Source organism: Notamacropus eugenii, chromosome 1, assembly GCF_028372415.1.
Source record: "Notamacropus eugenii isolate mMacEug1 chromosome 1, mMacEug1.pri_v2, whole genome shotgun sequence".
Classification (NCBI taxonomy): Eukaryota; Metazoa; Chordata; class Mammalia; order Diprotodontia; family Macropodidae; genus Notamacropus; species Notamacropus eugenii.
In genome coordinates, this window is record NC_092872.1 from 651,437,050 (window position 1) to 651,452,258 (window position 15,209).

At 36.9% G+C, this 15,209-nt stretch overlaps 1 protein-coding gene across 1 annotated transcript in view; it reads right to left on the minus strand.

The window, feature by feature from the left end:
- Positions 1-15,209, minus strand: part of EML6 (EMAP like 6) — a 298,693-nt gene that overhangs the window by 84,642 nt on the left and 198,842 nt on the right. Inside the window, exons 15-16 of the mRNA XM_072635548.1 lie at positions 12,973-13,078; positions 3,704-3,797 (exon numbers count right to left, since the gene is read on the minus strand). Of these exons, the coding sequence (XP_072491649.1) occupies positions 3,704-3,797; positions 12,973-13,078 (200 nt within the window). The remainder of the gene's footprint in view (positions 1-3,703; positions 3,798-12,972; positions 13,079-15,209) is intronic.

Sequence of the window (15,209 nt, forward strand, 5' to 3'; positions counted from 1 at the left end):
ACTTGTATCATTGTTCTTTATTCTCACTGTAACCTCTAATTCCTCTACCACTAAGTTCTTTCCCAGGCCATCACCCATGTACTAGTTCTACTCTCCTTCTTCTTGACCCCTTGATGAACTGGCTCAATTAAAAACTCCTCTACACTCAAATCCTTTGCTCCCCTATACTGTTGCCTATCAGACCATGCCAAGCCCCAACCTTGGATTCCTCCTACCATCTACCTTCTTTGCTTTTATCTCAAGAAAATCACAAAACTATCCTTATTTGGTCTACTACAAATTTGTGTTACATAATCTCAACTGGGCTTTCACTTAAACAAGGCAATTATACCACCCTCCCTCCCCCCAATTTATTCACCATCCCATTTATCACTATGACAATTTGAAACTTTATTATCCCTTCTCAAGTGTCTCATGGCATGCCCCACTTCCACTCTGCTGAAGGCCTCGACTCCTACATCACTAAAAAAACTAGCTCCCTCTTCTCCTCCCCCATATCTCCTCCTTTACCCCTGAAAAGTGTCTCTTCTCCCTGCCAAGGCAAACACCTCTATACAAACCCTTGGAACCATTCTACCTATCTTCTCTAGAAGATCGCTCCCTCTAACATTCCTACTCTCACTATCTTCAACTTTTCCCTGCCTACTTGGGTTGTTTACCTGTTGCCTATAAATATATCCATGTTCCTCCAGCCTTAAAAAACATACAAATGACAACAACACCCTCACCTTACTTCATTTAACCATCTGTGATAGTTATGGTTAGTATTTCCTGGACAGCACCAAGTTGGGGGAAAGAGGGCTCTGTTTTCCCTTTCATGGTTAAACTCCTTGAGGAAGCCATCTACAATCAGCAAATATACTTCCTCTTTAATACACTTATAAACCCTCTGCAATCTAGCCTTCAGCCTCATCATTCAGCTAAAACTGTCCTATACAAAGTTACTGATGATGTCATGATTGCCTTTTCTCAGTTCTTATCCTTCTTGATCTCTTTGCAGTCTTTGAAACCGTCATCCTGCATAATCTCTCCTTTCTAGATTCTCATGGCCCTGCTCTCCCCTGGTTCTCCTCCTAACCATTTCTTTTCAATCTCTTTTGTGGGATCTTCTTTCAGGACCACTATGAATCAGCCTCTTCTTCAATCCTCCTTTTTTCTCCCTCTATGCTATTTCGATTGATTCCTCTGGGTTCAGCTATCATATTCCTTATTCTCAGGTCTATTTAACCAGTCCTAACCCCTCTCCTGACCCTCGTCTTGAATCAACTGCCTATTGTACACTTCAAATTCAACACAGCCAAAACAGAATTCATTATCTCCAAATCCTTCCTTTTCAACATTCCCAGTTAATGTTCAGAGCACCACGATCTTCACAGTCTTAACAGGTTTGCAAACTCAGTGTCTTCTTTGATTCCTCATTTGTACACACCTACATTTTAATCTGAAGTCAAGTCTTATCATTTCTCCCTTCACAACTTCTCTTGTATATGTTCCCTTTTCTCCACTCACGCAGCCACCACCTTGGGACCTCAGTTACCAAAGTGACCTTAAAGTAAAGTCTGACTCTTCTACTCAACAAATTACAGTTGTTCTAGGATAAACTATAAAATCCTGTATTTGGTATTAAAAGTCCTTTACAATCTCCAGGGGTCGGGAACCTGTGGCCTTGAGGCCACATGTATCCCTCTAGGTCCTCAAACAGCCCTTTGACTGAACAAACTTCACAGAACAAATCCCCTTAATAAAAGAATTTTGTTCTGCAAAACTTGGACTCAGTTAAAAGTCTGCACCCAAGGACCTAGAAGGGCACATGTGGCCTTGAGGTCACAAGTTCCTCACCCCTGTGTCACATGGACTAAAGCTCAATATTGGCTAACACTGACCTAAGAAATGAAAGAAAGGGCATTTTGCATTAAAGAACATTTACATTAGCCATCAAATTAAAATAGTAAATTACATACTGCAACGTAGATCACAACTTTCTATAATTAAGTACATGGTCTTCAAGAATTGATGTTACCAAACAGGTTAATGACTCAAGCTGATATAATACTTTAACATTAGTGTACAAATCATCTTCCTCTTAATAACCTTATGAGGTTGTTATTGCCAGTTGAGAAAACTGAGGCTCAGAGAATCTGAGATTGGTTCAGGATCACATAGGTTATAAGATTAAGAGCTTAAGCCAAGACTTGAGCCCAGGTCTATTAACTCCAAGAATGGAGCTCTTTCCACTACATGGTACTACTGTCTCTCTGAAAGATATTTCTTTCTTTTATTTCTATTTATAGTTCTGAGTGAACAGCTGGTTAGCCATCCACAGCTGTGGAAGGCTTTCCAGATGGAAAATAGCACAATTGTTTCTTTTGAAATCCAGACATATGCTTTCCCTGAAATTCTCAACAAATGCAGTTGGCATATTTTCATAGACTGAACCAATTAAAATTCAGTATCTTAAAATAAGAGAAGCCAAGATGGAAAGCAATGATCCTCCTTAGAACCAGGGGTGGGGCAAGGAGTATTAGGGGACAAGGCCATCTTCTAGAGTTGTACTCTACTACTAACTTGTTCCAGCTTCCTAATACATATACTTCTTTGTCCCTTTTAACTGGACTTTGTCCTGTTTTTATTTTTAATCATCTCATTTTTTATGTTTTGACTTTGCAAGTTGCCTCAAGTCTTTTTTTAGAAGCAAGTGAGGTATAAATTATTAAGTAAACCCACAAACATCTATAGCCCAGAGCTTAATCACCAACAATTCATAACTAGTAACCTAAGTCTAGCCCATCCATATTCAACATCTCTAGCACCCTGGAACTATATATATTCATTCGTTAGCTTGAATTACAAAATCTATATTTAATTTTATGTAAAAAATTTTATGACCAAATGAGTGTCACAGTTTAAATTCCTTATTTAAAAATTATTATGGATTCAAGACAGAAAATTAATTAAAGTGTGTGGGGGGTGGGGGAAGCAAAGGGACACTGCCTCAGGTAACAAATTGTCCTATTAGACCTCTCCTTCCAATTATTTTGGCCTGTAACCAATGCTGGGTGAACAACTAAGCTAACTGTAAGTAAGGGGTGGGAAGCAATGTTTTGGGCATAGCTGATTCAGCAGGGAAAGAGCATGAGATAAGGGAGGACAGGTGGCATGTAAACAGCAGTCATTCTTGAAAAGTCTATTTATAAGATGGGTAGATTAGGGAAGCAATTTGCCTCCTTTGAAACTCAGCAGCAGATGTACGCCGATGGGGGCCTCTTATGTAGCAAGCACTAGCCTAATGACAAATGGTACTTCTGGCTTCAGTGACTTTGACACTTCTTAAAGTAATAAAGCAAGAGGAAAAGCCAAGGTGCAAAGTACAAATTGGAGAAAAAGGAGGATTTGTCTCTATTGGAAATTTTTAAATGGTGATAACAGCAAGTGTATTAAAAGTTGAATGAAACAAAAATAACTCTTATCTGGAAAAAAATCAGAATTTTTCAATTCTCAGCCACAGAGACTGTTTAAAGCTGGATCAGGCATCCAGTAAAGTGCTGCAAGCTGTTTGCATTTAATGTGTGTGTGTTGCTAACCCCATAATTCTTTTAACTTCTTAGAGACTGAAGACGAAATCTTGCAGATAAAAATCAACTATTGGCCTGTGGTGGACGGTGACCTCAGAAGAATTTTTTATCATGCTTGAGTAGCTTCTTACCTTGTTGTGGCTACCTTTTCTCCTTTTTTCCAGTCCCAATATACAATACTGTGAAAATCATCTAAACCAACAGACACCAGACATTTCCCATCAGCTATAAGAAAACAATGTAAACGTCAATGGACAAGTTTCTTTAATGAAAAACAGAGGTTTGCAATAACAAAAGAAAAGAATCTGAAACGAACCTAAGGAAAATCATCAGGCTTGAAGTAGAAAGGTGATAAATCTATTTACTATAGATTTCACTGAATAAAGCAGCTGACTAGGGTTAGCTGAACTACCCAACATCTCATAGAATCTCAGCGTTAGGGGACTTCAGAAGTTATTGAGTCCTGTGCAGACCTGATCACGAACCAACTTTTGCCTGATGAACTCAAGGAAGAGGGAGAGAGAGGGAAGTGCTTTAAAATATTTTGTTTGATCCTCAGAACAACCCTAGGAGGGAGATGCTATTATTATAACACTCATTTTACACTTAAGTAAACTGAGGCAGACTTGCCTAGGGTCAAACAGCTAGTAAATATCTGAATCTGAGTTTGAACTCAGGTCTTCTTGACTCCAAGTCCAGCATCCTCTTTTCTGCCCTATTTCACTTAGAATAAAGGCACCCACTACTTCCCATGGCAGCTCTAATTTGTTTTTTGAAATTTAAATTAAAAAAGTGTTTTCTAAGTTTAAAGTAACCTCTTTTCAACTTCCACCCATTGTTCCTCATTCTGCCTTACTGGGCCAAACAGAACGAGTCTAATTTCATGGGATAGCCCTTCAAATACTTGAAGATCATGTCTACCCTCAGCCTTTCCTTCTCTAGGCTAAACATCCCAATTACTAGTTACCTTCTATAATATGGACTTCAAGCCCTACACAATTCTGGTTGCCCTCCATTGGGTTTTCTCCAGCTTATCGAAGACCTTCCTAAAATGTGATCCTCAAAACGCTATTCAGATCTCCAAATGTTGTCCTATAAGGGTAGAGTACAATAGCATTATCACCTTCCTACTCTGAAATGCAGTGCTTCTCAATGCTGCCAACTGGAATTCTTGGAATATGAGGTCCTCCATATTTAATTAAATTGAATTGATTATCATACTTCTGTGCCAGGCTTATTATCACTTTCTTGAACTCATCTAATTTCCTGGTATATTCTGATGACAATACTACTCCTGATTCTGTTTCCGTTGACCTTTCTCCAAATACTCTGCATTATATTTCCTTTTCTTCCCAGGTTCCTACATTTTCTCAATCTTGTTAATGCATAATGCTATCCACCCTTTACCTATCCTGTAATAAATAAGAGATACTTTTCAGAGTCATATTCTAGGCACTGACCTCATTCAACTAAGCCTTGGTGATACCTATGAGGTCAAATTTGCCTCCTTGTGTTAGGATATCTAGTTCATCTAACTTGCTATCTAGGCTTCGTGAATAAACATTGTGTGTAAACATCTGTGGCCACAGCTTTTAAGGGTGTCTCCTTTCTTAATTTCTCATGACTTTCTGAACATTGGCAATGCCTGCCTTTCATCTTTAACTAAAAAAACACCTGAGTTGGTGATACTTATTTGTGGTCTCTTTTTGAAACTGCAGCCTTAATTTCATAGAGAACACCAGAGGTCCTCTAACAGCTACAGAAAGTATCTGAATTAGTGATCCTGGGGAAATTATTAGCTGTAGCATATCTCTCCAAGACATAAACACTTTAGATACTCCACAGAAACGACATCTATTTTAAGTGTTAAAAGATTATTACATAATTATATTTTAATTTATAAGACACTGGATTCTGCCTCCATTTCTTCAGAACTCATTCATCAAAGCCTTGTAATTTTTCCTCTGTTTTTACCACTTAAAAATTTGTTTATTGGTAAAGTCCTTTTATTCAGATTTAATCCTTCTTTGGCTATCATCTACTGAATAAAGGATAAATATTATACTCTAACATTCAAAGCTCTCTACGTTTGGTTCCAACTTACCCTTCTAGATTTATTTCACATTACTGCCCTTGTTTCCACTCAACATTAGAGCCAAACTAGAATACTTACTAAATTCCATTACAGTTCTGCCCTCTCCTATATTGTAACCTTTGCTCATATTGCTCCCTATGCCTAAAATGGATTTCCTATACCTCTCTCTCTTTCTATACCCCTTCATAATCTCCGTCTGTTGAAATCTTCTCTCCCTTTAAGACCCAACTTGGGTGCCACCTTCCTCATGTAGTGTTCTCTCTCTTCTCATTTTCTTCTTTTTTATTGTTGAGTCATTTTTCAGTCATATCCAACTCTTTGTGACCCCATTTGGGGTTTTCTTGGTAAGGATACTGGAGTGATTTGCCATTGCCTTCTCTAGTTCATTTTACAGAAGAGGAAATTGAGGCAAACAGGGTTAAGTGACTTGCCCAGAGTCACTCAGCTGGTAAGTGTCTGAGCGTAGATTTAACTCAGGAACATGAGTCTTCCTAACTCTAGGTCCAGCACTCTATCCGCTGCATCCCCTAACTGTCCTTCCTCTTTTTACGAATCAGCTTCTTAAGGGCAACTACCTTGTTTTATATCATCTTTGTATCCTAGAATCTCACACATAGCTGATGCCCAAGGTTTGTTGAATTTAATTTAATTTAAGTGAAATGGAAGCAGTAAGTGCATGAATATAAATCTTCCTTGGCATATAGTGAAAATGCCTTCCTCAGTTTCCCCTTTCAGTATCTATATTATGAAGAGGATAATTGCTTAAAATCCAGCCAGAGCTCTCTGGCTGCAGGGGTTGTTGTGAAGGGAGCTATGATTAATATTACCTGGAGTCAACTTAGTTGGCCCCTTTTTCCAGGACACTGAGTAGTGAGACATTTAGGTATTTGCTCCATGTGCCAAATGGCTCTTCCCCAATCCACCCTGGAATGAATCTCTCTTTTCTTAATATAGAGGCACCTGTCTGAATAGACTCTTCCACTCCTCCCCTAGTCACAGATCTTTCTGGTTAGACTGTTACTCTGACACATGACCTAAGTCTTGGGGCCTTGCTTGGGCTGTGACTGTTCCCCTTCTCTCATCTCCCCTCCCCAAAACTGCTGTGAAAAGTATGCTGGTGTTTCCTCTGTGAAGGAACGCCCACTATAGAAGAAGAAAGCAGAATCTAGGTTAAGTAAAAATTTTCCACTCTGCTTAAAATACTCTTCTCTAGTGAATGAAGCAATTAAGAAATTGCATTAACAATTTCCAGGGGTCTAACTCACTATCAGAGAGTGAATGTGAAAAGAATTTCAGCCAAAGGGACCTTGGAGAATTATCTAGTTCACTCACTTTACAGATAAGGAAATGCTACTTTCAAATATGCTAGCAGTGATTTTTAGCATAACTATCTGAAATCATGCAGAAATATGTACGTGTCATGAGTCAGCAAGGCTTAGGTTGAAATCCAACAAGGACAAGTACTAGCTTTGTGGCCTGGACAAGATACTTTCCCTGCCTGAGACTTTGTTTCCCTCTCTGTATGATGGAAATTATTATTAAAAATAATGTCATCATATATTATATCATAATTATTATAATTACATTCTGAATAATAGTAGAAAGCTATATCTGTCATTATGTGACTATCATAATTAATATTAATAATAACTATTATTCCAATAGTACCTACCCATTTTATGGGATCGTAGTTAAGATCCAATAAAATAATGTATGAAAAGCATTTTGCAAATCTTAAATGGGCACATAAAGTCTTTTATTATTGTTAATGTTATTTTCTCTAGTCAATTATTATTATTATTAGACCTTAAATTAAGCAAAATTTTCCTTAGAATGACAAGACTGACATCTATTTTTTGACTGCAAAGAGAAATGATGAATAATGCCATTCTAATCATTCCCAGTTACCCCTTTCACAACTCTGTATCTTTCCACACACTTATAATTCAAGATGTTTCCCTAAATGCATATTTCTCTCACTCCCATTTTCATTGATGTTACTGATGTGTTCTGACATACTTCTAAGTCTCTAAGCTCCTTGAAGAGGCAGCCTTATCTCACCCTTCTGCTCTAATTCCGCCTCACCTTGAGTGCAGCTTTCTGCTCACTGTTGGTTTTCAAATAACATGGTTGATCCTGACAGAACTGAAGATGAAAATGATGAGGAAGCAAGCCCTCAACTGCTACAGAAGGAAAAGGAAGTGCTTTGGGAAAAGCTCTTTCCTCTTGTGTTTATAATGCTCTGTTTTCCACTCCAAGGACTGTGTATTTATTGTCTATATTTATTGCACCTTTTTGCATTTGTTGTTTCTACTTCAAAAGAGTAAAAAGTCCGTGAGAGGGGGCAGCAAGGTGGTATAGTTAATAGAGTGTTGGACCTGAAATCAGGAGGACCTGAGTTCAAATCAGTCTTGGCATTTATTAGATGTGTGACCGTGGGCAAGCCATTTAACATAAAGGAAGGAAGGAAGGAAGGAAGGAAGGAAGGAAGGAAGGAAGGAAGGAGGGAAGGAAGGAAGGAAGGAGGGAAGGAAGGAAGGAAGGAAGGAAGGAAGGAAGGAAGAAACAACTCCATGAGAGTGATCAAATTAATATCAACTGTTGATGATACTGGGGGCAGCTGGTGGTGCAGCAGATAGAGTGAGTGGCCTCGACTTAGGAAGACTTGAGTGTGAATGCAGCCTCAGACGCTTACTAGCAGCATGACCTGGGCAAGTCATTTAACTTGTGTTTGCGCAGTTTCCTCAACTATAAAATGGAGGTACCTACCTCTCAGGGTTTTGGGAGGATCAAATGAGAAAACCTGTAAAAAGCACTTAGCACAGTGCCTGAGACATAATAGACTCCGTATAAATCCTTATTCCCTTCCCCACAACAGTGACTGACCCATAGTTGATGCCTAATAATATGTTATTGGAGGGATTTAGTCTAAGATTTGGTCTTTTTTTCTGACCAATTCTATTTTTAAATATAAATGCACACAACAAATAGATAACAAACTTGAGATTGTACAGAAATTTTGCTCAATTAATGATTATAGTGTTAATGCCAATGATAGCAACTAAGTATTTACGTAAAGCTTTAAGGCTACTACAGTGTTTTATATGCATTATTTAATTTGATTAATATGTCCTCAGGATACAAGCTTATAAAAATGAAAGATATAGCTTTTTCCTATGAACAGCCTCTGTACCCACAGCATCTGGGTCATTGGGTCCAATACCATGCACACTGTAGAAGCTCAATACATTCTTGATGATGATTTAGAAAAAAAAGTTTCACATTTCCTCAAGATGACTTATAGTAAGTGACATTTACTGCCTCATTCATTTTTCTCCCAGGAGAATTTCTGAAGGTTGGAGCCCCATCCACCACAGTAGTAAGAGACTTCAAAGTTAGCCTCGCTGTGATGCCCCTTTTCTGTCCTCTATGAGTGTGACAGGAAACTGTACTCATGGATAGGTTCTTTAACCTCTCTCTTATTCAGAGGCATTTTTTCTTCCGGCATCATGCAGACTTAGGCTGTGTTGACATGATAGATAATAAGCATTCAGTTACCTGGAAACAGGGAATGAGAAGACTTTGATTTTTTTTTTACTTGCATGTGAAACATTTCCTATCAGTTAATTGGTGTTTTTTTTTTTCACGGTCAATTATATTCTGAAGGGATAGGTAATGTCCTTTTTATACTTTCTAAGCTGGTGCATATTAATTATGCATGTTTTTTCATTGTTCATAGAAATAAACTGAAAGCTTATAATGCCAACTGTAAAGGGCAATTAAAAAAAAAGAGCCTTTTACCCAACAGACAAGTAAGTTGGTCTCCTACCCAGGGTTCATAAAATATACATAGATTCTCTGAATTAGATATTGAGAGAGTAAGTTATCTGTTTAATGGTGTGTTTGTCTAATTTAAAGCTATTCTGCTGTGCCCTTTTTTTTTGTGAGTGATATTCAAGATACTAAATTTTTATAGAGTTAAACTTTTCTAATTTAGGTTTCTGTCCTTGTAGGAATAATTGCTTTACTAACTGCTAGCACAAACACAAATATATGCTACTTTTTTCAGTTCGATATGGCAAATTCACACAGGACATTAAGTGTCCTAAGTCTAGTTCTTCTTGACCCTGTAATAATAATAGCTAGCATTTATATGTCACTTTAAAGTCTACAACGTGCTTTAAATACATGATTTTATCTGGAACTCCTAATTCTGTGATATAGCTACTTAAAAAAAAAAGACCTAGACTGGAAATCTCATTCTTTAGGGACCTCCTGGTATAGAAAATCCCTTCATCAACATATATGTGCAATCTATTGGTAATTTACAAACTAGAAAGTTGCCTGGGGCACTGAGATGTTCAGTGATTTTCCCATGATAACACAGCTAGTGTCTGTTAAAAGATGAACTTGAAACTTGATATTTTTTGCTTCTGATTTAGCTTTCTATTCATGATACCATCCTGTGAACTGTTTTGTATAATGACGATAATAATAATAGCTAGTATTTACATAGCACGTTATGGTTTGCAAAACACTTTACAAATAATACAAATATTATTTCATTTTATCTTTACAATGGGAATGGGTGCTATTATTATCTCTATTTCACAAATCAGGGAACTGAGGCCGAAAGATTTAATACCTTGCCCAGGATCATAGAGCTAGTAAGTGTCAAAGGTGGGATTGGAACCCAGATCATCTTAACCTCAAGTCTAGCACTAGTCACTTTGCCACCTAGCTGCCTAAGTGAAATATTTTGAATATATTATATATTCTTAATATGCTGTATATAATATTTTAATATTAATGATTAATATTAATTACGTTATTGATATATTTAATATATAATATAAATATTTTGAAATACAAATTGTTTTGATAAGAGATGTCTTCTTATTTATATTAGTAAAGTTCTAGAATCGATAATTTCTTATACTTGAGAATATAATTTTCTTAAATTAGATTTCCCTTTATGTACTATAGTTTAAAAAGTATATAATTTTCCTGCCTTAAAATTCTCAGATAGTTTCTATGTATTATCGTTATGTATGTCTAGTCAAGTAACATGCATACTATCACGTCAATGACTTGACAACTGAATTGAATTCATACATGAGTTTTGACCACAAGTGCCTTCAGGATGCTGATTTACATGCAATTAATTCTTAGACAGACTGAAATAAATGACTAAGTCCTGTTCACATGCTTAATCCACGCAAAATCCATGGTCCCACCACTCTGGATTGTGATTTGAGCATGTTCATATTACTTATGTTTCCCATGAGTATAATTTCTTTGTTTTTGACTTTACCTTCATTAAGTCTAGGATTCAAAGCTGCCCCAGAGCCTAAGATCACTTTCAATGGGATAGAAATGCAGTTTTAAAAAGGTAATTGAAACAGAGTGAGTGGGCTAAATTCAACCCATTAGAATTATCTGGGAAGCTAATTCGTAGATCACACTGACAGTATTTCCTGAAAATATAACTTAACATTGGTTTCTAAAATGTTTAGCAGGATATGTTTAGCACTGAACATCGTTTGGTTTCTAGAAGTTACATAACTTTCTTAGGCAGCTAGGTGGCATGATAAGAGGGGACCTGGAGTCCAGAAGATCTGAGTTCAAATCTAGCCTCAGACACTTACTAGCTGTATAACTCCAGTGCTCTGCCCAAAGGAAGATAAATTTGGATCCCTGAAACCTCACAATATATCTTGGGGTTTATGGACTAGATTTCTTTCTTAAGGACCATCCCTTAAATCCAATTCACCATTCGCTGACTTGCCAAAAACAGGTCCCAACCCAAGTCCCACCTGGTCATTATCTGGGTGGATGGCTCAGAATGAATGTAAAAAGGAACGGTTTCTTTTTCAGCCAGAAATCCTGAGGGTCTTCTTCTGCCAGATGGACTTATTTTTTTCTGACTAGGTAAAAAAGACAATTCTTTGCCTCATTTCTTACCTAGCCTTAGTCGCTGAATGGGCAACACCTCAGTCAAACTGATCCTTGGGAAAGACCTTAGCTTAAAAAAGGTCACAGTCTCCTACTGCATCAGGGGCTATCTTCAGTCGTCCTGATCTGCATCTTGCCACTGGGCTCAGAAGAAGAAGGTAAGACTGGTGACTTTGCACAGCCCTCCCTCACTTAAATCCAATTCATTTGCAATTCATGACATCACCTTCCTGATGTCATCGTCCCCTTTGAGAACACAGGACAAGCAATAACCACAACCCCACTTTGGTTTGCCTCAGTTTTCTCAATTATAAAATGGATCATAACAGCATCTACTTCACAGGGTTGTGAGGATCAATAATATTTGTAAAGCACTTAGCACAGTTCCTACCACATAATAGGTGCTTAATAAACTTTTATTACATTCCTTTTTGCTTTCATTTCTGACTTCAACAATTCCAGTTCTTTCTTCTATAGCAAAAATAAAAATAAAAAATCCTGGCTCCCTCCATTTGGATTTTTAAGCAATATTTACAGGACTGATTTTTTCAAAGTATATTAGAGATTAACTTTCTTGATACATTCTTTTTTAATTTTGAAAGAAAAATAGTGTAGGAAGAATATCATTCATTTTGTATTTGTATTTATGTGTATATATCATATAATATATAATATAGTATAATATAATAAATATCATATAATACAACATAATATTATATATGTATATACGTGTGTGTATGTATGTGTATATGGCACATAAATATGTACACACATATATACATATATTCAAGTTCCCCAAGTAGCTTAAAATTGCACTAAGGCTTTTGGGACGTTATATTTGGGAGGTAAATGTTCAGTGCCATTCCCTGTCTCTTCCCCCTTACCCCCACAAATTTCTCTCCAAAGCATCTGTGCTATGGAGTGTTCATGCTCAATGGGTATCTATATCTTTAGTTGGATATACTGCCAAATGGAGGTGGTAGGCCTCACTGACTTGGAGAGCTAGAATGTATGCCTTGGGCTGCTGCCAAACATTTACAATGAATTATCTCAACGGTAACAGCTCTTTGGATTTCACAAGGCATGGGTAAGTGCACAGCACTTACATTATCATTCACATTTTTTTGACAGTACTCAAAAGACCAGATGTTCTATGAGGTATTCATATATATATACAGCTCCCACAGAAAGTCACAAGATTAACCTATTTTCTAGTTTCCTGTAACTGATACACACAGGGAATTTATCTTTATTTGGAGACAGGTATTAACTAAAATATGAGGATTTTTAAAAATCTGGCCAGACATAATGCTCATTTTTAAATTCACATCATGCATAATTGCTGCTTACCTGAGAAATCCAGAGCACACACACCTCTCTGATGCTGTCCCTTTAACAGTGACAAACATTTTAGAGTTTGTGTGTCCCATACATGGATAGCAGCATCTCTTCCAACCTTAAATGAAGGGTGAATGTTATTATCTACTTTACAGCAAATCTTAATCATTCATTAAAGTCATTGAACTTCAATGTCCTCCAGCAGGAAACTGATGATACCAAAAGTCATGCCAACAGAGCACAACCAGGATCTACTAAACTGAAAGGTCTTGAATGATGATGAATGCAGATTAGTCATCTCAGGACCAGTCCAGACAAGTTCAGAAAGACCCATTACCAGAAGGTTGGCCATTGGGATATTAATTTTTTTACCACAGCACCTCGTGAAGAAAGTCTACTAAGGTGGAATGGGGTTTCCACCTGCATCAGCAGAGGTAGACAAAAATAAGTGAAAGTCTACCATAGAAGACTTTACTCATTTAGTCTTAAAATGAGATCAGAAATCAAGAACCACATTCTTGAAAAAGACTCATAGAGTGGGAGAGACGTAGAGATCATCTGATCCAACCTCCTCTTTCTACAAATGAGAAAAATCAAGATCTAGCTAAGCTATGTGACTTGGGATCACAAGTGGTATAACAAAAATGGAGAGCTAGAAGGTAATCTCCAGAATCATCTGGTCTGAGTCTCTCTTTTTGAAGATAAGCAAAGGGAAGTCCAAAGGTGAAGTTACTTGCCAAAGGTCACACACAGCGAGTGGCAGAGTTGTGATCTTGGTTACTATGCTAAATAATGGCAAGTCTTCTGATTCCTAGGCTAGGACTATTTCCACTTACGTCATGTTTCTCTTATCCATAGAGAAGTGTAAATAACCTGCCTTACCTCCTCTGAGATTCCCAATTGGTAAGTCTAATATTTTACTTGTGCACCCTCTCTCAGTCAGGACAGCCTACATATGAGCTGGAAAAAAGCCAAAATGGTATATCCCTTCAAAATAATAGTACTGTTGAATGGGGGACCCAAGGGAGAATATTACTTGGCTCCTCTTACTGGGAATTTCTTTTTCCTGGAAACTCAACCCCCATCATTCTACTGCTTCTTTAGGAATGTGAACTAATCTTATACTGGTTCCTGATAACAGAGAAATGAACAAACCACAGTAGATAAGTAATTATCCATTAAAGTGCAACAAAAAAGACAGAGGTCATCACTGGGTAGCTGTTACACCCAAGAATGTGCTGGTGAGCTAGCTAGACCCATTTCAACACACAGCTCATGGGGACTTTACATTTATTTCAAAGAATGTCAATAGTCAGCCTTTGGTTTATTTTCAGTTTTTAAAGAGATGGACTTATTAAATATTTATAAACTGAGCATAATCTTACTCATAAGAAAGATGAAGAAAATAAGGAATACAAATGCAAATTACTATCAGCATCTCATAAAATTAATCATACCCACTAATGAATATAATGCCTAATTTTTCATTGTAATTGCAATTACAAAGCAACCAGCCTACCAACTCCCAAAACTTCCAACAACTGTATCTCACAGCCCTTAAAATCTTTAGTGTTTTGTTATCCCATTTTGGCCTGTGAAAATCATGCAAAAAATATGCCAATTCTTTGGAGTTTGCTGCTCAAATACTGAACAATCATTGGGATATGAATTTTTCCTAAAGTCTCATTTTTAAATTTACCAAAAGCATGAAACTCATGTAGTATTAAACAACACATTACAAATGGGAAAAATACCGTCAATCATATGATTGTGTTGCCAAAATGAAAGCAAACAATGTTTGGCTGATTTTCTGACACATCTGAATTAGACTGACTAAAATGATTACTTGTTCTAGCAAGGTACAGAAAGACTCAGTTTTGAGGGATGATTTAGTTTCCATTCTAGCAATCCAAAAAAGATTCAGGTAAAATTTGATTTCACCATAAAACTCAAATGATAGATTAATGGAACTTTATATTGTTTTCTTAGAATACCTGTAAATGTTTGTCACAAATAATTCTGGTTTACAAATAATTTTCATATATCTTCCACAGGGACTATATTATCTACATCTACATCTGTGTCTGTGTCTATGTCAGTCAGTCAAAAAGCATTTATTAAGTATCTTCTATGTGCCAGACACTGTGCTAATCATTGGAGATATCACAACAAAAAAAAAAAAAAAAAAAGAAAAAGGAAAAGACAGTTCCTGTTGTCAAGGAACTCACAATCTAATGTATTGTTTGTTT